At 35.2% G+C, this 23,615-nt stretch overlaps 1 protein-coding gene across 2 annotated transcripts in view; it reads left to right on the top strand.

Annotated features, from left to right (window-relative positions):
- LOC101892819 (cytokine-like nuclear factor N-PAC) overlaps nt 1-4,825 on the top strand; it is a 32,267-nt gene extending 27,442 nt beyond the window's left edge. The window contains exons 3-8 of one of the 2 annotated variants that reach the window (XM_059131404.1): nt 487-569; nt 640-1,579; nt 1,643-1,910; nt 3,971-4,057; nt 4,135-4,224; nt 4,286-4,825. In XM_059131404.1, the coding sequence (XP_058987387.1) occupies nt 487-569; nt 640-1,579; nt 1,643-1,910; nt 3,971-4,057; nt 4,135-4,224; nt 4,286-4,485 (1,668 nt within the window). In that variant the 3' untranslated portion in view covers nt 4,486-4,825. Of the gene's footprint in view, nt 1-486; nt 570-639; nt 1,580-1,642; nt 1,911-3,967; nt 4,058-4,134; nt 4,225-4,285 lie in introns of both variants that reach the window. The other variant, XM_059131403.1, reaches the window with a different exon arrangement.
- The last annotated feature ends 18,790 nt before the right edge of the window (nt 4,826-23,615 follow it).

The following is a 23,615-nucleotide window of genomic DNA, read 5'->3' as shown; positions in this document are numbered from 1 at the left end:
ATTATAGTGATCTTCAGATTGCTGTTTTGGAAATAGCAAAGGCTTCAGTGTTAAAAAAAAGAAATCTAACCAGTTGTCCATCATCTAAATTTGTTCAGTAAGAAGTGCTGCAGAAGTGACCTATCACATTAAATTATTTTGTAGAACGGGGTTGGATGAAATCAGTACGTGCTGGAAAAATCGTTTTCAAAAAAATATCTACAATCATGGAAAATCACGTTGACTATGATATTCTTATTGATATGTTGTCAATTCTTATTGATATGTTGTCAATGAAAGCTACATTATTGTTGTTGTGATAAAGCGGGCTTATCTATTAAAAAATTCTGTTTCTTTCCATGTAAATAAATATTTGATCAGCGAACAAAAAAACTGCTTTAAGATGTGATATTCTTTAAAGTTTAATATCCACTAAAAATTGTTTTTAACAGTATCCCCCATTCTCTCCAAAGTGACTGATTTTCCTCTAACTCTATTCCATTGCAGATTGTTGAACCACCACTTGAATTACTAAATAATACACACAAAACAAATGCAAAATGTGTATTCTTTTTTGGATCCCGCAATTTGTAAGTATTTTTTGAACATATTTTAATTTTGAATTTTGCTATCAATAATCTCTTATTTTTCTTTATTTAGTGCTTGGATTGAAATCAATAACATCAAACCCTTCGAGGGACCATGGAAAGAACAATTATCGAAACTAAATAAACCGGCCTCGTTCCGACAAGCCATGGAGGACATTAAAAAGCACATGGAAGATCCTACCGAAATCGATGAGTTCATTAGCAAAAGTACCGGTATACGCAGTCAACCGACTGAGGCCGATTTTGATAAGATACGTGATGGCTATACTACCGAAGATGAAAATACCATTGACACAAATGCCAATAATCTCGACAACAATGGTGAAATTTCCGATGTAGATGATAACAAAGATGGAGGTGTAGTGACGGCAGAAGCGGTGGCGGCGACGACGGCAACGGTTGTTAAGACACCAGCCAAAAGAGTACCAAAACCAAAAGCCCTCACAGCACCTACCACAAAAGTGGCCAAATCGGCCATAGCAAAAACCTCAACAAAACGACGCGCCTCACAGACACCGGCCACCACCAAACGTAAACGTAATGACACCACACCGCCACATATCAACAATGACTATTTGGAAGAGAATGCCTCACCGCGTCGTAGACTTCTGCCCGAAGCATTGGCGCACATTGGCGGCAATGTTAGTCCACCGCGTAGGAATAACACCTCAATAGCCCTGCTGGAACGGCCACATGTCAGGGTGCCGGAAACACAAACCATCGATATGAGTACGCGTTCTCAAACACTGGCCGAACGTGATATTGTGCCGTCGGACTTGACATTTGGTTTCCTTGGTTTGGGTATAATGGGTTCGACCATTGTCAAGGACTTGATCTGCACGGGACACAAAGTTGTCGTGTGGAATCGCACAATGTCCAAATGTGAACCATTTAGAGAGGCCGGTGCCGATGTCAAAGAAACACCCGAGGATGTGGTAAATGCAGCAGACATTATATTCTGCTGTGTCTCAGACCCCAAGGCCTCAAAGGATGTAAGTAACAAATAGATTTCATTTTCATTTTAGTTTCAATACAATATTGTTTTCTGTTTGTAGTTGGTTTTCGGCAACTGTGGTGTGTTACGTGCCGATCTATGCAACAAAGCCTATGTTGAAATGTCCACAATAGATCCGGAAACATCACAAGACATAGCCGAGGGCATTACACAAAGCAATGGCCGTTATTTGGAGGTACAAATTCATGGCACCCGCCAAGAAGCCGAAGATGGCATGCTTATCATATTGGCCGGTGGCGATCGCACTGTTTTCGATGAATGTCAATCCTGCTTTAAAACAATTGCCAAAAACACATTCTTTTTGGGAGGTAAGTTTGTAATTGCAACTAAAAACAACAATTGTTGTCACCAAAAAATGCACAAGAAAAAAATGTTACTATGCGAATATTTTTGAAACAAACGATGGCGGTTTCAAGGCTCAAGATTTAACTGGGACCGTCCGCCTATTAAATTAAGAAATTAAAGTTCCTGGAATACGTATTTGGCATGTCAGAGTTTGGGTTCTTCTAAGAATAAAAGTCTCGATTAACCCTTGGCAGAAGCCACTATTATTTTGAATCATTGCTGAAATCTCTTATTTAGGCTAAACTTCCGATCATTTTCAAGCTTCACATATGCGAATATTTTTACCAACACAAGATCTGGTGTGAAGATGGCGTATATCATCCCACTCGTTTTGATACCTACCCCACAAAGAGAAAACATTTTGAATATTTAAGGTGCGAAATAGACTTCCGATTCTCTTTAAGTTTGATAAATTTCAATATTTCTACCAATACAAGATTTCGCGTGTAAGTGGATATATTGGACGACAGCTTCGGGTATCTTCCCTACAAAGGGGTCGATGACATATGTGAAAGGTTGAACCCCTATCTCGCGGAGCTTGTCGCCTACTTCCACGTGAGGAATATGAAAATATCCGCCATCCGAACTACCTCAAGATTTTAGGGGTCACATTCGACAGCATGTTCAAGTCGTCCGCGCAAGCCATAAGATAAACAGTAGCCTGCGCTAGCCTGCATCTCTTGGGGTGCGAACAAAGAAACCTTGTTGACCTCTTATAACGCGATAGGTCGATCTTTGGTCAGCTGTGCGGCTCCAGTGTGGTCTGCGAATACTAGTGCTACGCAGTGGAAACACATCAATACCTGACAGAATGCTGACCTGAGAAGTGCGGTGCGGGGCCTCCCCATGACATCAGTAGACCATCTACATGAGGCGAAAGTCCTTCCTTAAGTCAGCATAATCATATGCTTTCATTGCAGTTCCTGCTTGGGTGTTATCGTTGGAGCCATTCCAACCATTATGTGGTGTCTACAACTCCCCGACATAGGAGTGTCAGGAAGGACATACACGATCAAGAGAGGGAAGTCCAAAAAAGAACCTCTAGATCAAGAAGCCTATCAGGCAGGTCTAAGTTGCATTCATACCGAGGCAGTCGCAAATGCTGTCAGCAATTACAGGATGAATGCCGGCCTTGGTGTCCATTTGGCGCAATTACGTACAGGATGGTGTAATCGTCTCAATTCGTATTTTGCACGAATTAACGTAGTTGTGCGTGACGTCTGCCCGGCGTGTGATACAGGCCCGCACAAAACGCAGCACCTCTTTAATTGCACAGCCAAACCTACACACCTAAAGTAGCTGAATTTCTAAACCTGGAGCTGGGACCAGATTAGCAGAACGCAAACACATGCATGTACTACTGCTACAACAAAAACTACAAAGGAGTCAAAATGTTGAATAACCAAAACTTTCATAAAATGCGAAATAGGCATCCGATTCCCTTCTAATTTCTGGTGCATCTGGTGTGTGGATGCGATATAGCGGATCACTCCTTCTGTTATATATCCCCCATAAAGGGTCAGTAGTTTGAATAGTCAGAGACAGTCAACTGCTAATCTTGATTTCAAATATTTTTAATCGCCAGAGCAAAACTTCAAAGCAGAATTTCTTCTTGTGCATTATTATTAGAATACTATGATTCTACCTTTCGGGTTTCAAACCTTTGCATAGAACATGACCAGTTTTCCATAATTTTTTTTATTAAACACAATATTTGCCACAAAGAAATTTTAACGTGTTGTTGTGTTTTTTTCTTCTTTTTCACCGCTTTCTATCTGTGTCTTTATTCCTATCTATCTGTATGCCATCTCCTCCTGCTTTTCTATTCCTTTTAAAACTGTCGCTCTTATTTATTGTATTTTTACTATTATTCGTATATTTATTTGTTATATGTTATTTGCAATAATTGGCCTTTTCTTGTTTGCTTAATTCGCTTTTTTTTTGTTTCTTTTTCGTGTTTCTTTTTTCGCGCTTTTATGTTTTATTTTATTGTTTTATACTACCCGTATTAATACTTTAGCAGATGTTGGCAATGCGTGCAAAGTTAATTTGATACTACAAACCATATTGGGCGTAAGTTTGGTTGGTTTATCAGAGGCCTTAGCATTGGGTAAGTGTTTGAACAAAAATTTTAGATTTTTTTTATGAAATTGAGTTTCTAATGTAATTGCTTTTCTTCGATTGCAGCTGATCGTTTCTCAATTTCCCTCAAGGATATTTTGGATATTTTCCAATTAACATCTATGAAATCAGATTTATTACTAGCCAAAGGCAGAGGTAAGTTGTGGAATTTGAATTTTTTAAAATTGAAAGCTAACTTTTTTTCTCCTCTTTTTAGAAATGGCCAAAGGCGACTTCAATCCCCAACAGCCGCTCAGTCATATGCAAAAAGATTTACGTTTAGTTCTAAGTATGGCCGAAAATTTAGATCAATCAATGCCTGTTACATCGATAACAAATGAAGTTTTCAAACACACCAAACGTCTGGGCTATAGCGAACACGATTCCAGTGCTGTATTTGTAAGATCCAGATTTTAACAATTAGTTAATACTGCGCTATTATTTGACACAAACATTATGAATACAATACAAACGGCAACAAACACAGCGACAGCAACTATACCAACAACTGCAACAAATACAGAAAACAACATCAACAATAATATTATTTAAATGATTTAGACTATCATTTAGGTTTTTTTATATATATTGGGATAAAGATTGAGATATAAACACATCGTCTTGTATAAACTTAAAGTTTATTTAAAAAAAAAAAAATAATGAAATAAAGGGACAAAATATTAAGAGAATGCTGACTCTATTTAAGCAGAACAAAAAAAAATAATATAAATAAAAACAATAAAAAAAACAGAAAAAATCTTGAACAACATTTTAAATTAAATTCCCACCAAACAACAACAACAGACGCAACAGCAATATTTTCAATGTGTGTGTATGTGTAAAGCATAGAATTAATATTATGAAAGAACCTGATGCTTCAACAGCAGAATATAAAATAAAAATCCTGCAATTTTTGGCAGTCCCTTAAGGTTTAAAAAATCAATATTTTTTTGCAATAACTTAAGGTCTAACAAACACCTTTTAAAAGAAACTAAACCCAAACCCAATGCATGCAACTATTTTTTATTCATCGGATTTGGTTTCGAAAATTTGTGTTTTTTTTTTTTAATTGAACATACACACACATTGTAACTAGTTATAACATTCTGATTCCCTTAATTTTATTTTTGTTTTCTTCTTTATCCTTACAAAAAAATATTTAAGGCAATTTCTTTTTAAAAAAAATATACATGATCTTATTTTTTGTCAGTGTATAGGAAATATTATGCTCTAAAGAATATTTTTTATATAAATAATTATGTTTGCATTTTTATTTTTTTGTTTGTTTTAATTTAAGCTTACATTTTTTTAATTCTTAAACTGCAATCTTGAATACATAAATAACACATGGGTTGAATAGTCCCGGACCAAACAAAAAGACAAAGTTTATTTTTTTATTTATTTATTTTATTTTTATCCACTGTGAGCCTTCTTCAGGAGCGATGAATATTTTTTATAGAACTGATTTTATTTTAATTCAGAAAAAGTATCTTAATTAATTAAAGCCTTTTCAAGGGAATGTTGAATATAACAGACAAATAGCATTTATGTGGTTTGGTTTTTGGTTCAACAAATTTACTTTTTTTTAGATTATTTTTATCCAAGAGGGATTGATTATTCAATTACCAATGAACCTAAGGATCTGGTCAAACGATTATTATTTACTACAGAATTGATTTTTTTCATTCTTACAAAAAAGAGATTCCATTAGTTGTTGTTGACACATTTGCTCTAGTAATCTAGCTATTGTTCGGAATGCCAGCAGCTGTAATCAGAGATCTTCTGAAGTAAGAAAGATAAAGAATATCCAGGGTAAAGAGAGAGAGAGAGAGAGAGCAGTAGGTTTCATATAAATTGTAATATTTTTATGATGCTGCAACTCCACTTCTTTTTGGTTGTTATACAACCAATCTGAGGCATATTCTCCCATCACTTGACCTTCGAAGTATGATGCATGTATCTATGAATAAAAGATTTGATTTGTTCTTGAATTTCAATGCTGAAATGGAAATATCTTTACCAAATTTTGCCGTTTACGATGCACAATCTTCTTCCGCTACAGAAGTTCCCTCTCGAACCCTCTTCTTCCCCACAGTAGTCTGAGACATGTAAGCCATATGCTTTAGCTTTCACTTCTGGACTGGCTGAAATTAAGCCATTCTCATTGGACGATTTCTGTGCTAGAGTCCTTAATCAGTATCGTATCAGTGCTAGGTCCGGTGCGAAAATGGACAATATCGGTCCACTGCATCAAGTACTTCCACCAAAAAGGATGAATATTTTGAATAATTATAATTCTTATAAAATGTGAAATAATGGTCCGATTCTCTTCAAAATTTTTACATTCCGTTATTTTCATTAACAAAATATCTGGTGTGAAGATGGGATATATCGGTCCACTCCTTTCGGTACCTCCTCCACAAAGGGTCAAAGGGTCTCTCGTAAAACGCGAAATAAGCATCTAATTCATTCTAATCTTCACACATTCCAATATTTCTACTAACACAAGATTTGCTGGGAAAATGGTAGATAACGGCGGCCCACTGCTTCTGGAACCTCCCTCACAAAAGGAACAAAATGTTGAATAGCAAAACGTCATGACACAGATGTGGCTCCTCCTAGCTTTAGATGCCATGTCACATGACAACTTACCTTCATTCTTATGGATTCCGCCAATGCTCTTCTTTAGTTCCAATTATAGATGTTAAGGAACATTTGATTTCATTGTTTTTGGGAGTTCCAATTTTTTTGTGATCTTGACTAATGGCTTAGGTAAGAAGAAATTCAACATGTCCCAGATCAGCATAGGTTTTCTGCTCTTTTTTTCTGGTTCTATAAAATGCTAGTTAAACGTCCAAGTCGTCACATTTTCAATTCGATGCCCTGTTTGTACTGACTTTAGTATTGGGCCCCAACTCTACAAAATGAGAATTTATCCAAAGCTCAGGAATTGTTGCCCTGTGCAATTAATAATAAAAGCCAAAGTTCATCTGCCCTAGACCAATACTCAACCTATCCTCTTTACTCCTAAGATAGGTTTATATGGGTCTACCAATTTCTAGACTGATGATCAGAACACCTCCACTAGAACTCTCCGATATACCCACCTTGTTTGAGCAATTTTTCTAGATCTTAAACATTTTTTCTTTCTACTTTTTATTCGATGTCCTGTTCTTCTACTAATTTTAGTATTGGGTCCAACTCCACAAAAGGAGGTGTTTTCCAAAGCTCGGCGATTTTTGCCTTGTATTGCTAATAATATAAACCCAAGTATATCTGCCCTAGACCAATACTCAACATATCCCCTTTACTCCTAAGGTAGGTTTATATGGGTCTACCAATTTTTCGATTGATGATCAGACCACCTCCACTAGAACTCCGATATACCCACCTGGATTGAGAGAATTTTAAAAAAAATTGTTTTTCTTGATCTTAAACAATTTTTGTGATCATGGCTGTTGCCTCAGGTAAGAAGGAAGCAGAACCGACCCAGATTATTCATTCTAAACAGCTTTTTCTCCTGAACTGTTGAATGCTAATTGGACAACCAGATCACGTTTGTAATTCCACGTTCAACTAATTTCAGTATTTGTCCAAATCCATAGAAGCCAAAGTATATTTGCCCTAGTCCAAGAGAAGCAGATCTGCCCTAAACCAATACTGACCATACCTTAAACCTAATTTAATGATCAGATCGCCTTTCTCTAATATCCATTCAATATATCCACTCTCATCAAACATCAGTACCAAAATTCCCATTTCACACCACACCATTCTCAGGAACAGCGACCAGGTTGCTACCATCCAAAAGAAAGTCAAGGCCTTGGCACATGGACTAAACATTCATTTCTTCAATTCGTGTATAAATTGTTTTACATCAGGGATGGCCGGGGGTGCGAATTTTTTCGATCAATCTACAAGTGTCTGTTATACTCTCTACAGGACTAAATGCTAAATTCTTCCGTTTAACTATAGACAGCACTGCAATGACCTCTAATCAGGAAATTTTTTTTGTACATTTTACATGGAATAGTATTTCTAGGCATCATCATACACAGCAGTTCTGAATTTTGGAGTTGGCAGCACGGCTACCTAAGTGAAATGAGTTCCGTTTAACGCAATTGAACCTCATTCCATAAGGTACCACTTTAAGTAAATTTATTTTCGGTAGAATCAAGTTTAGAGCGCTGATTAACCCCATAGATTCGGTTATTTTATAAGGTATCACTTCGGTCCACCCTCCACCTTGAAAAGGTGGGGGTATATTAGCTTTATCATTCCGTTTGTAACATCCCAAATATTCGTCGTAGACCCCATAAAGTACATATATTTATAATCGACATAAATTCTAAAAATTAACAATGTCCGTCTGTCTCTTGAAATCACGATACAGCCTTCAAAATTCAGCTTCAAAATTTACTAGAACAATTTGTATTGTATCAGGGATGGTTGGTATAGAAAATGATATATATCGGTCCACGTTTTGGTATGGTCGCCAAATTACGGTACCTCTTGATATTCGGTACTTTGAAGATTTTGGCCAAATTTTTCCTCGGATTTGTGAAAAAAATTGGTATTTGTTGGTCATAATAGATTTATAATCCTAGTCACATTTACCTACGATATTGTTTCAAATTTGGTATTTAGAAGGGTTGGGAGATGAGAATCCTTGAAGTATAAAAGTGTCTATGGAGGTTCCCGTTTGGTATGGCCCCATATAACGGCCTCACCCACTTGATGGTTTTTTTAAAAGCTTAACAGCATTGTCCAAACGGTCTTACACGTTACTCAGATACTTTTATAAAAAATTATTTTCTTTGGTTCGGCCCGGCCAACCTTAACGTTTTTTTTTTTGCTTGTTTTATTGAAGGAATCAGCGGGTCAGAATTTAGAGGCGTGAAACTTTAAATAAAAAATCAAAAGCAAATGACTTCACAACGATTAGATTAATTATCGACTTCTGATCTCACCTTGAGAAATCAGAAAGTATGGACTTCTTTAAGAAATACTTCTGATTTTCTGATTCTTAAAACACTGCATTTCTCAAAGTTATAAAAAATAATTGTCAATAATTGTTGTTACATCCGAAACCATTATGCCCATGTGTTACACAATAGTGATTCGAAATTTTTAATACAACTAAACATTATGTTTTTTTTTTCTTTTAATATGTTTTATTTTTCTTTTCCAAATTGAATTGAACTTAAGATTGCAAACAGTAAAATTGATGCGAAATTTTCAAAAAATCAAGAACAAGAAATTCAAAATCAAGAGGAAATTTTAAATAGATCTACTAATGAAACAAATATCAACTCACTAACAACAATAAACTTACAACAGGATGTGCAGAACAGTGCTGCCGAATCTAAAACACCAACGCCGATTAAATCAAACACAACAAATGATAACTTTCAAAGAACTTTTATAACAAGTATGGTCACACCTAATGGTCATGTTGTGGCCCAGGAAGAAGATGATGAGGACGACAAAAGCAAATTGCAAAATCAACTACACGGCGGCAATCGAAGAAATCCCCGATCCTCCGACAAACCCAAAAAGAAATTATTTTAAACATCTATTTCTTTTTTGTTGTTCCCAGCTGATAAAAAATGCATGTATCTCTAAAATATTATTGTTTTCATTAAAAAATCTTGTTGTTAGTGTCTTATACGAATTTAATTTTTTTTCTTCTTAATTTTTCTCTTTTTTTTAAAAACTATAAACCATGTGAAAATGTTATAATTTTCAATATGTATGTATGGAATTATCGAAATAATAAAAGGAAAACATAAAAATATTTTAATTTTAATGTCTAGACAAATCTTGTTGAGTAAAGAAGGATATGCGGGGTGAGATGAAAAAACTGCAACCAATTTCAGACTGCTGTCATTTCAATGCCTCTCGTCGGATAGCTGTTAAAATTAATCCAGTGACAACTCGTTATATTGTTTACAAGCGTACAAAAGCATTTTGGTGAGATTTTTCCGTTATTCGCGATGGAATTCAAGCGTGATAGTGTGATTTCTTTATATTTGGCTGGAAAAAAACCACAAGTGGCTACTGTTAGAGCACTCCAGCAATTAAATGCGAATAAATCTTTTGTGTCTCGTACCATCGATCGTTACCGTGATACTGGTAGCGTAGCCCGACGTCAAGGAAGTGGACGTAAGAAAACAAAAAAATCACCAGAAATGGTTCAAAAAGTAGAGAAGTGACTTTATCGAAACCCGCGTCGCAGTGGCTGAAAAATGGCTCGTGAGCTGAACATATCGCAATATTCCAGTCGGCAAATATTGAAAAATCAGTTTGGGGTAAAGCCATTGAAATTTCAAAAAGTGAAAGAACTTAAACCACAACAGAAAGAAAATAAACTCAAAAGAGCTAAAGAGTTGCTTCGCTTGGCCGAAAGTGGTCACCTGCCGAATTTGGTTTTCTCCGATGAGAAAACATTCGTTTTCCAGCAGTTTGTAAACAGACAAAATGATCGTGTTTACTTGCCAATGAGGTCAGCTGAAAATGTGCACCTTCGATTGGCCACCAGAACTCATGCGCCGGCATGGTGATGGTTTGGGCCGCCATAACATAACATAATCGACTGTGGCATCAGAGTACAGGCCGAATATTATCGCGAAAATATTCTGGAGGCTGTATTAAAGCCTTGAGGACGCAAACAGTTTGGCCGCAGACCTCAGATATTCCAACAGGGCTCAGCACTATCGCACTCAGCACGCGCCCCCCAAGATTGATTACAAAATGAGGTTCTTCGCTTCATTTGCAGCGCACAATGGCCACCAGAATCTTCGGATACCAATCCTTTGGGCTATTGGTCTGAAATATTTTGGAAAGCAAGGTTGGCACAAAAAATACCAACGTGTCGATCTACTCAAGCAAGCGCTTAGCCGGGAATGGGACAAAATACCGCAGAGCAACATTCGGGCAGCGTGAGACGGTTTCATTGGCCGTTTGAAGATCATATTTCGTGCCAAAGTTGACCAAGTCGAACAAATCTAATCGTATTATAAAATTGATGCTATTTCCGACATTTTTTCTTTCATTCAATAAAATTTAAAAAAAATGTAAAAATTATAGCGTTTGGCTTTGTGGCAGTTTTTTTTTTATCTCACCCTGTATAACCGATTTGATATTTATAATTTGGAAAAAAATAGTTTTAAGGGGTATTTTTGGAACCTACACTGTATTATACTCTCTTGGAATGTGTTGTTCTCAGCGTCCTCTGGATAAAGTAGACATTTAGACGTACTTACGAACCACAGCGATTCAAAGAAGTTAGTGTAGATTTTGCTGCAGCAAATTTATTCATGTCTGCATTGCCGTAGAGGATATTTCATATGGCACTCATGTTATAACTACCAACATATTCTTCCAAAAGTAAGCCTCTTCAAAAATGTATAGCTTTGGTGGTTTGTCGACTCATCAATCGGCAAATGAGTGCCCAGATTGTTCTGTATTAATGCAACCACGTTTTGAGACTAGTTTCTCAGAGTACGTCTTTTTAAAGCTATTTTGTAAAACACGGATTGGACAGAACGCCGGATTGTCTTATTCATCAATCGATCGAATCGAGCAATTTGAGGTGCGCTATGCTGATAGCATCTATAAACCTATAGAATTTATAACTCGATACGGATTTTATGCTTACTAAAACAACGATAAAAACAAATTTTTTTAAATTAGAAATGCTTACGCCGATTTGTACCAAAAAAAAATACTTTGAAGATAAAAGTCTACAATAATACGCTTCCATTTATTTTTATATCCTCCACCATACTTTGGGGTCAATCCGTTTGTGACACCTCGAAATATAAATTTTAGACCCACAAAGTACATAAAATCTTGATCAGCATCAAATGTTGTGTCGATTTAGCGATGTTCGCCCGTCTCTCCGTTTGTGGAAACTACTCTAGCTTCTGAACGAAATGAAGTGGAACTTTTGGTACTGAAAGTGGGCTACATAGGTTCACGTTTTGGTATAGCCCCCATATGACTGTAATCACAATTTTTATCTGAAAATTGGCAGCATGTTTTCCCATTATGTAAGAAACATCCTTGCATATAGCTGCCAATATTGGTCTAAGATGTGGTATATTCCCCATATATTTTGATGATTTGTGTCACACTTTTCACCGGAAATGTTACAATGGGTAGTACTTCCTATAACAATAGGTACCACATCCTACGACAAAAAATTTCCAATACCCGCCCATGTCTCCGTAAAGCCCCCCCATATAACTGTACCTTCCTATATTCGGCATTTTTATGATTTTAGCGACATTATTCACCGGAATTGTTTCAAATTACGTATTGTAAGTTGGTAATGGGGGTTACAATCTGTAACCGTAAGTTGTCTATGCAGGATCAAGTCTTCGTATAAGTCCTATATTTGGATGTTTTTAGCGACATTATTCACAGTAATTGTTTTAAATATGGTATTTTAAGTTAGGCATCGGTACTACAGCCTGTAACAAAAAAATTACTTATACATGTTCACTTTTTTTTTTTTTTTGAAAATTTTCAAGTTCCTTCCAAATGATGAAGGGTATTAAAAGTTCGGCCCAGTCAAACTTAAGTGCTTTTTTTCATCTTTTTTATTCCTTCCGGCTTGGAAAGGAGGGTATATTAAATTTGTCATTCCTCTTGTAACACCTATTACATATGTTCATGTTCAACATAAAATTCTAAGTAGATTTAACGATGTCCGTCTGTCTGTTGAAGTCACGATACAGCCGACATTATTTGACGTAGATCTTAAAAATTTGGCACAACAGTTGGTATTTTGTCTAGGATGGTTGTTTTTGAAAATGAGATATATCGGTCCACGTTTTGAGATCGCCACCATAAAACGGTACCTCCCGATATTCGGTATTTTGATTGTTTTACCCACATATTTCACCAATTTGTTTTAAAAATTAGTATTTGTAGTTTGTTATGGGTTCTAGCTCCAGTGGCGGAACATTGTACATATAGGTCCACATTTTCGTATAGGCTCCGTATAACGGTACCTCCCGATATTCGGTATTTTGATGGTTTTACTTATGGGTTCTAGTTCTAGCTCCGGTGGCATAACATTGAAGGTCCACGTTTTCCTATAGCGCACATATAACGGCTCCATCCCACATATATTACGATCGTTCTAGTTTAAAATTGTGTATATAGGTTCCTGTTTTAGTATGACCACCATATAATGGCTCCAACCAAACTTCTACCGATTTTACTGGAGTTTGTAGTCTAACGTGGAACACGTTTGAATCCAGGTACTTTTGCATAAAAATATTTTCTTTACCCAATGGTGGGGGGTATGTCTTTTTACCTTATACGACTATGAAGAGAGGGTATTGTAAATTTGGCGGATGAAATTGGAAAGAATTAGAATTTTCTCGCGATTTTACTCTTGTCCTACAGATCTTATTTTATAGTTGAAGTTTTAAACTTACAATGGTTAAAACGATTCGGGAGTTATATATCGATTTCTAGAATCCGTTTTTTTTTATAAAAACCGACAAGAAGTTAAATAAGGGTCCATTATGAGAGTAAAGTATATACCAATTTTCCAAAATTAGAATTTGAAAAACTTGGTTCACGTAGTCGGTTTTGGGTATACTTAGAGGAGAAAATCCCAAGCCCCTGCGAAGGTCGGCTACATAAAAATTGTCAGATTTAGGAAACTTTGGTCTTAGGGTGGAAATTTTCAAAAAAAAAAATTTTAAATCCCAACTTTCCCAATGTGTTTATTTACGCCAAAGTCACGACTTAAGCTTTGATCTGTCACACCCTTATGGTGTGGCCACATTAGCAGCTTGAAGTCTTCGCATGGCAAATTTTATGACATAGGGATGCAAGAGCCGCACTCCAATCCTGGCGTCATTTTTATCTTTAACAAGACAACTGTAAAGAGAAAAAGATGCAGCCCTCCAAAATCGGCAAGCAAACACCTGTCGAAGCAATGGCAGTTGACAATTAGATTTGTTCGTTTACTTTCCTATTACAACTTCTAACTGAAAAATAGGATTTTCACTCAAGAGATAGAGAGAGAAAGGAAAAATGCAAAAAGTAAGCGAACATTATCTTGCAAAACATTTGTAAGATGACAGCTGATCCATCAAAACAACTTTGGGGCAAAACCATGGCAAAATTAAGAAGGTAGGTATGTATGAACTGTAAAACCAATTCTGGAATTGAAATTGTTGAATGAAAAATTGTTCAAATTTGTAAACATTTTTAAAAATGCATATCATCACAACCTCCGGTTGGCGTAGTATGGGAAAACATATACAAATCTACTTATTTTTGAAGAAACATTTAAAAAATTTGACATATCAATGCTCCCATGGCTCAACAATAAAGGTTGCTCAACTTTAACGAAGCCAGAAAAATGTATCTCTGTGCTGGAGTCCTATAGTGTCAAATAGGCTTTTAAATATGCAGTTGGTTTTGTTTATTCTTCATTTTTTTAACAAAGTTCTTATATTGGGGAAAACCCGAGAAACAAGAATGGAATTTTGGGAATATTCCACAAGATTAAAACTAAAATAGTACGAAAATACAGTTTCATACTAAAATTGTACAATGTGTTCCCTATCAACGTGGAAAATATGCATATATTTTGCAACTGAATTTGAAATAATTTCAAATTATTGTATTTTTTTATTCAAAACAATACACACACAAAATGTGTATATGTTTTAACAGAATAAGGGCATTAAAAGAAACAATTGTATTTGGGGGGTAGATTTGTTCTACCTTCTGTAATTGTGCCATGGATGCACCCATGCACACTAGGTCAAATGACCACTTTTTCTGTGCGAAAGTCGAATTTCGTAAGGGCGATTTTGCACTGATCATTGATGCCACCATGTAGGGAATAGTCCAAAATAACATAAACTTCACTTTGTTTTTGTAAAATTTCAAACACCGCTTGACAGCAATCAATCAAAGTTACACATGTAACACGTTATTGAAAGACTGTTTGCGCAGCCTATTATTTTCTAAAGTTTCAAATGCTTGTTTTTCATCCAGTTGAAATAAATGACGGAAATTTTGAAATGGAAGACAAAATTATTAGTGAGTACTTATGTCCCAGGTATTAAAAAGTGTAGATATCGTTTATTTACAAAAATAAATGCTGACTTATTTACATAACCTCAAATTTGTTTGAGTGATTTTGAATTACGAGTTCATGTAAGCTTTACAAATTTCGGCGAATTTCGGCAGACAAAAAGTAAATAGAAATGAATCAATTAAGATGTAGTTAATTGATTCTACTTTACTATAAACCGCACCTTTTAGCGCTTTTCAAGAAAAATAGTTTTTTCTAGGTTACCATGCTATAACAAAATGAGAGTTGTTTGAAGTTTAACTGCATGAATGTTCGCAAAAGGACAAGCTTAGCAAGCTGTTGTCAACTTTGTCGTGAACAAAATTGGTGCTGACGATATTTCCGAAGATTCAATGAAATTCTGGAAAGAAAAAACGCGTTTGTTCTGCAAATCTTTAACATCAAAATACGAAAAATATGGAAAAAAATTGGGAAGAATGCTGACAAATTTAGATTGGAAAACTGTGTTTGGCTTACGGATAAAATTAATTTCGATATTAAAAAGCAAACTGAAAAAGTCAATTCTTTGGCTGTTGGTCACCCAAATGCTCAATTTTGCAACAAAAGTGAATATGGAAAAAGAAAAGAAGCATTCGAGCTTTCAAACTCAATAAACAACGAAACAAACTTACTAGTACGTGCAGCAGCAACATCGTTCTAAAAGAAAGTTTAGCATGCCCAACTAGGCCCTCAAAAATAAAAAAAGATATGTGCTGAAACCAATACAAAGCCAATTTTATTTTCTGCAGATGAGACATTAGCTTTTTTTGGAAAATAATTTTACAAAGGACCAATATAATGCATTACGCCGCGAAAGTAGATTAAGAAACTGAAATTATAGTACTTTTCTCATTACTTACTCAAGATGGTGATTATGTGACTAATTTTAAGGAGGAGGGGGAGATGACTGCTGGTATTTTAAAATGCAGTTGTGGTAGAAAAATTCGGTTAATAACTTGTGTCAAAAATCAAACTTATTGCAAAATGTCTTCTAACACCACACGAGCACCTACATTTATCACTATGACTATTTAAAAAGTTTGGAGGAAAAATCTGGTTTATGAATGTTAAGTCATGTATTTTTTGTTTAATTTACTGATTTTACACTTTCTTTAACGCTTGCCTTCATTTTAGTTTGAAATAGTACAATATTTTAGTTGTACTTAATTTCGCACAGAAAAAGTGGTCATTTGACCTAGTGTGCCATGGTACAATCATGGTACAATGAATTCAAGGTAGGGCAGAACTACCATATGATTTAAATTTTTTTATTTTTCTGGCATAATATGTCAACTTCATTTGCTTATGTGTGTCTTCTTTTCAATAATAAAAAAATTGTTCAGAAAATATTCAAATTCGGGTGTTTTCAAAATGCTTATTGCAACGTATGCATCGACAAAATCTACAGTTTTTGTCGCGAAATAAACCATAAGAGATATATAGAACATGATTTTGAAAAGAAATGTTGACCTTTTATTCAGTTTTCGCGGTTTTAAATTATTTATTCAAAATCAATGCAACAAGTTGTTTGCTTTTTTATTGTTTTGATAGCAATTCTGACATTAGGTGTGTCTGGTTACTTTTCCTGCAGGAATTGTCCAGCAACATTTTTCTGAGAGAGTAAGGTAGTTTTATTCTCTTTTGCAAGAAAAATGCGAAAAGTAAACAGACGGTATTCCTGCAGAAGCTTGCAACTAATCAGCTGATTTGTCAAAACAAACCAATTTGTCCCCCATAAGGAGAATTAAAACAAAGGAAGCAATACTAATTTTACAGGTTTTTTAAATAAAAATGTTGGAAATAGTCTTTTATTTTCTTATTACATGTTAACATTTACGTTTTTCACATTTTGTAAAGTTGTTCTCCAAAAACTATTAGTCTTGCTAATTCCAAAAAAATATTTTCAAATTGAAAGCACAAAAATAAATAAACAAACAATAGAAAACATCTGATTGAATGTCGATGAATGAGAAGAAGAAGAGTTGCAAGTGATTGCAAGAAGAAATTTGTCCAGCAAGAATTTGCAAACTCTCACTGAAAGAACTGTCAAAATTTCTCTCTCCAATCGCTCTCTTTTGCAGAACTTTCGGGTTAACAGACGACTTCCAGTAACAATTTGTAACAATTGTTACAAATTTTAGGGTAACCAGACACACCTATTACAAGCCAAACAGGTAGACCTCTATACTTGCAATTTTTTCAAAGTTAGCCTACCTTGTATTCATTGTACCATGCATGCAAGCCTCTGGGCTGAATTTCTATAGTTTTACGAAGCTGTTCTAAATCCTTATTCTATCATGGATGCACCTCTTCAAAAATCTGCTAGAAAGCATCTGTCAAAATAATACCACTTGCTCCAAGAATAATGACCCAATGCAAATAACAAATTTGCATATTCATATATGACAATACAGCCTAGAATGAGTGACTTAAAATGTTAAAAAATATGAATTAATCCGAGCCTATTTGCGCATAAAAGGAGAATTTTTCCAAATTTAATGAAGATATAAATATTTCTCTGTGAAAAACGTTTTATTTATTAAGAAAATGTCATGACTTAACGTATATGCCATGGCAGAAGAATACAGGTAGATGCATCAACGCTTAGGGGCATTGATATGCCAAAAAAATTTAAATATTTTTTCAAATACATGTAGATTTTTATATGTTTTCTTATAGTACGTCAGTCGGTGGCTATTAAAATTGGCGTTTTTTCAAACATTTTTACATATTTAAATAATTTTTCATTCAACATTATCAATTCCGAAATTGGTTTGACAGTTCATTGTCCCAGCAGCTGTGTCGACGCGTCTACCTATATTCTTCTACCATGGTATATGTAATTTACAATTAATACATGAACTCTATTGTCTTCTCTTTTGTAAACGCAGGGTAATCAGCTGTTAGGCTTGCAATACCTTTTTATGATAGCATTCATACAGTGTGTAAATTTAAAAGGCGATATCAATTTCGGTATATGACCGGAACTATTTTCAAATAAAACAAACCTTTTTAAATTATGTGAATCATTTTTCTGCATGTTTAGCCATGTATAGGTTTTATATATGTACTCTGAAATTAAAAATCTCTCATAAAGTCTTATGCTAGGAACACAATTGGAGCGAACGACGAATTTCGCCCTACGCGGCGACAAAATGAGCCGCGAAAATTCGTCGTATGGAACACAATACCGACGAAATTATAAAACAGCTGATGAAGTTGTTTACTTTTTGCTCATTTGTTGACTACAATGAATTATACAAGAACACATAATTCTTTACGTTCTCTATTATAATTTCACTTAATGCTAGGAACACAATTGGAGCGAACGACGAATTTTTTCGCGGCGTATGTTCGTCGTCAAAAATAAAACACATATGTGTATATGGAAGTGCACACAATCACGGCACCGGCGAAAATTTCGTCGGTCGCCGCGAACTCAATTAGCTTTATTTCTATTTCATACGCCGGCGACCGGCGAACAAAACAGTACAAGGTGGCCATACTTGTACGAATTTTATGTGTTTTAGTAAATAAAGTTACTTTTTACTTTAAAATTTGTTATGGCCACTCTACTATCTGTTACTCGTATAAAAAAACATAATTAATTTGTTTATTTATTTGTGTACTTGCGCCTGAGTGAAGATGGATATCAGTGAATTTATAATAGAGAAGATGGACATAAGTGAAATTATAATAGAGAACGTAAAGAATTATGTGTTCTTGTATAATTCATTGTAGTCAACAAATGAGCAAAAAGTAAACAACTTCATCAGCTGTTTTATAATTTCGTCGGTATTGTGTTCCATACGACGAATTTTCGCGGCTCATTTTGTCGCCGCGTAGGGCGAAATTCGTCGTTCGCTCCAATTGTGTTCCTAGCATATGTCCATCTTCTCTATTATAAATTCACTGATATCCATCTTCACTCAGGCGCAAGTACACAAATAAATAAACAAATTAATTATGTTTTTTTATACGAGTAACAGATAGTAGAGTGACCATAACAAATTTTAAAGTAAAAAGTAACTTTATTTACTAAAACACATAAAATTCGTACAAGTATGGCCACCTTGTACTGTTTTGTTCGCCGGTCGCCGGCGTATGAAATAGAAATAAAGCTAATTGAGTTCGCGGCGACCGACGAAATTTTCGCCGGTGCCGTGATTGTGTGCACTTCCATATACACATATGTGTTTTATTTTTGACGACGAACATACGCCGCGAAAAAATTCGTCGTTCGCTCCAATTGTGTTCCTAGCATTATTGGACCAAAGTAAACATCAATTAATCATCTCTCGTGCAGCGCCATCTAGTTGTGAACATGTCTAAGTTATTAACTCACTGAACTTGATGTGTTGCTGTCAAACACCAAAAAGCTCTTCTTCTTATTTACAAAGTCGTCACTGTCCATTCGGCACGGTTTATGTTACAATAATAATTTTGTTTCTCAAAGAGCAAACAAAGGAAAAAAAAACAACAATTAAATTAAAATATTGTTTGCAACACATGTGACTGCGTCCATCAAGCAAAAGTGACAAATTAACAAAATAAAAACAAACGTGAGAAATGTGTTGGAATAATCGCCAATAACAATTGACGGACGGGTCGTCTGACATTTCATTGCATCGTCTCTGTTGTGTTTTTGTAGTTGTTGTAACAAAAAGAAATGTCAAATAAGCAAACTTGGAGAGCTATCGTCTCAAGTTGTTCGTACGTACGTCTTACGCGTTTTAACACACAAAAATTTCGGTTGATTTTCATTTCGGAATTTCACATTATTTTTTGTTAATAGCCGTGGATTGAAACAGAAAAAGTGTCGTATGGATTAATTAACAGCGGAAAAGTGAAACTGTCAAATATGTCGGTGCATAGACACGGTTAACACGAAATGCTGTGTTGAGTGAGTGATTGAGTTTTTCTATTGGCAAAAAAGAAAACGGGCATGAAAAAATCGTCATAAAGATGTGAACGAACCTCGAAATAACGTAAAAAAGAGAAATGAAGAAAACAAGAAGAGGTGGACGAATGTTGTGAAGACGAAGAGAAACACAAGAAATATATAACTTCAATAAAAAAAATCTCTAATGTGTCTCTATCAATGAAAAATGTTTTGATGTTTTGAAAATCTTGTCCATTTGGGGTTTCGAATTAAGTTCAAGAAAACACCAGAAGCAAAATATAGTTTTGTGAAATTTGTTGAGTGTGGTTGTGTTTTGAAAAATAATTGGTGTTCTTGTGCGGTTTGCTTTATACTCATTTATTACCCCAAGTCATTGGTTGCCGTCGTCGTCGTTGTCGCCGCCGCCTCTCACTTTATGACCGCCTCCCAACACCACCCCCTCTCTTTGCGCCCACAAATGGGGGATTTATGAATCGTGTGCTAAAACAACATGAAAATAGGCAACAAGCAAAAAGCAGAACATTTGTTGCTTAGATTTTCAATTAATGAATTGTGTGCTAAATAAAACGTTCGCCAAATAAAAAAAAATCAAAATAATATGCAATGTAAGTATTACTGAAATTCCAATAAGAATTATTCCCAAAGTGCATTGTTTTTATTGTGTGCCATAAGTGAAGTGTAATAATTTTTCCATAAACTTCTTTGGTGTGTTTTTTTTTTACGGCAAATTTCTTTTTTGTCCTCTCCTCTTTGGGATTTGTTTTCGTTGTTTTTGTTTTGCTTGAAATGAAATGGGAAAAAATCATAAACATTTTGACACTGACTACAATTTCGTGTGTGAGAATCAATAACAAAGTGTAACGCACGGAGAGAGCGAGAGTAACTGAGTGAGTGAGAGTGCAAAACATCTAGCCATGTTGAGAGAGTCATTTGCCAGTTTACATTTGATGTTGTTATTGTTATTCAAATTGAAATGGCTATATTCAACAAGGGTATTGTAAGTGATTGACCAATAAGAAGAGCAACAGAGATAGCAGCTGACTAGACAGCCTGTCAGCCAGCCAGCCTGAGACACAGGCTCCAAATTGTTTGTTGTGTTTATGTGGTGTTTTTTTTTTGGGAATTTTTCCCAATTGCTTGCATTAGCAATAGAGTTGCCCGTAAAAGTGGTCAATAAAGTATTTGTTTTTATTATTTACTTTAAACAATAACATTTTTATTGGAATTTGCAAAATTCTATTTGCAAATAATCAGAGGTGTTATTTTTCGGCAAATCAGATAGTACCTATTCTTCTTGTTATTTACTCTCTGTATCCCATTGTCTTCTCTCTTTCTCTTTGCATCACAATATATTGACATATTGCATCAGGGATGGAAAAACTGGAAAGTTTAGGCAAAGTGGCAATGAATTGTAACAAGTTTTGTAAGAAATTGTACGTTTTCTACCATGGGGTGTAAAAAATAATATGAAAGTAAAAAAAGACACAAAGAAACTGAGAATAGGTATAAACAAAATGTTTGGAACATTTATTTAGTGACAATTAAAAAGGGAATTTGCAAGATCGAGTAAATATTTCAAAACGTATCCTGTATCATAAGATATTCTGATGGAAAGAGGAAAATCACGAGTATGGTAACTGTAAATATCACAATGCAGCCGATTCCGGAGAAAAAAATGGTATAAAACCTACAGAAATTGTTATTAAATTTTCCATAAGAAATCAGACTGTTTTATGTGAACTGGAGAGATATTGTGTAGTTTTCGAATTTTTTTTGGAAAAAATTGTACCATCAGAAAGTATCACAATACCTTAGCCGGAAATAGTTTTTTTAGCGACAATCTTTCAACATTAATTCGGATTTTTTGGTACCTACATATTTTTTGAAACATGTGGAAACCCTCGAAATTATCATAAATTGTGAGACCAAAGAAGCTTGCTATAAATGCTCAAAATATCTCTTCTTAATAATAAATAAAACAATTCGTTATATCTTTCAGATTTTTTGAGTATATCTTATTCACACAATTTCGTTGTTATATAAAAAGGGCTGGAGGTGACCAATTCTGTTGATAGCACCAGAATTGTGCTGATCTGACCAGAAATACCTTTGACACAAAAAGGTCGTGCCTTCCATTCTTGGGAGACAACTCTATGGTTATGCCTTTTGGGCTGTGTAATGCAAAAGTCTTCCAAAATATCTTTCCTAGGTCCAAGGCCGACTACCTGAAGCCAAGTTATACACACATTTTTGATCTGAGGGACACCTTTGAAACAATTAGGTCGTGTCTCTCATGCTTGAAATATAAGTCTACGGTCGTGCCGTTTGGGCAGTGTAATGCTAGGAACACAATTGGAGCGAACGACGAATTTTTTCGCGGCGTATGTTCGTCGTCAAAAATAAAACACATATGTGTATATGGAAGTGCACACAATCACGGCACCGGCGAAAATTTCGTCGGTCGCCGCGAACTCAATTAGCTTTATTTCTATTTCATACGCCGGCGACCGGCGAACAAAACAGTACAAGGTGGCCATACTTGTACGAATTTTATGTGTTTTAGTAAATAAAGTTACTTTTTACTTTAAAATTTGTTATGGTCACTCTACTATCTGTTACTCGTATAAAAAAACATAATTAATTTGTTTATTTATTTGTGTACTTGCGCCTGAGTGAAGATGGATATCAGTGAATTTATAATAGAGAAGATGGACATAAGTGAAATTATAATAGAGAACGTAAAGAATTATGTGTTCTTGTATAATTCATTGTAGTCAACAAATGAGCAAAAAGTAAACAACTTCATCAGCTGTTTTATAATTTCGTCGGTATTGTGTTCCATACGACGAATTTTCGCGGCTCATTTTGTCGCCGCGTAGGGCGAAATTCGTCGTTCGCTCCAATTGTGTTCCTAGCATAATGCAAAACTTTCTAATCTTTTCAAGATCCACATTTTCTCTATCGAGTACTGACCTGAAGGACGTATTTTGAGAAATACCTCTGGCACAAATTTTATGTTTTTCAAGCAAGGAAGATTACACTACAAATTCACATTAACGGTGCAATGCCAAAGTTTCCAAAAATTCGATTCCTTTCTAAATCTTAAGCGTCAAAATATCGAATAAAGGGAGGTACCATTGTATGGGGGCTACAAACAGACGTGGACCTGCACATACAATTTTCTGTAGTTTCCATTACGAACTTCAAATACCAAATTTGAATCAATTCTTGTGAATATAATCGCAAAAATCATGATAATACCGAATATTGGGAGGTGCCGTTATATGGAGGCTATACGAAGACGTGGACCTGCACGGAAAATTTTCTGTCTTAGTCTGTAGTATCTATTTCGAACCAAATTTGGAACAATTCCGGTGAATAATGTCGCTAACTTCATTAAAATTCCGAATATCGGAAGGTATCATTATATTGGGGCTATACCAAAACGTGGACTCATGTTCAATACCAAAAGTCCTGCAGGCATAATATACATATGAGAAAAATTTTATCAAAAAGTTTACCATGCCAATG

Source organism: Musca domestica, unplaced genomic scaffold (assembly GCF_030504385.1).
Source record: "Musca domestica strain aabys unplaced genomic scaffold, Musca_domestica.polishedcontigs.V.1.1 87, whole genome shotgun sequence".
Classification (NCBI taxonomy): domain Eukaryota; kingdom Metazoa; phylum Arthropoda; class Insecta; order Diptera; family Muscidae; genus Musca; species Musca domestica.
The sequence above is the reverse complement of the archived record's forward strand: the minus strand, read 5'-3'. Positions and strand labels throughout refer to the sequence as shown.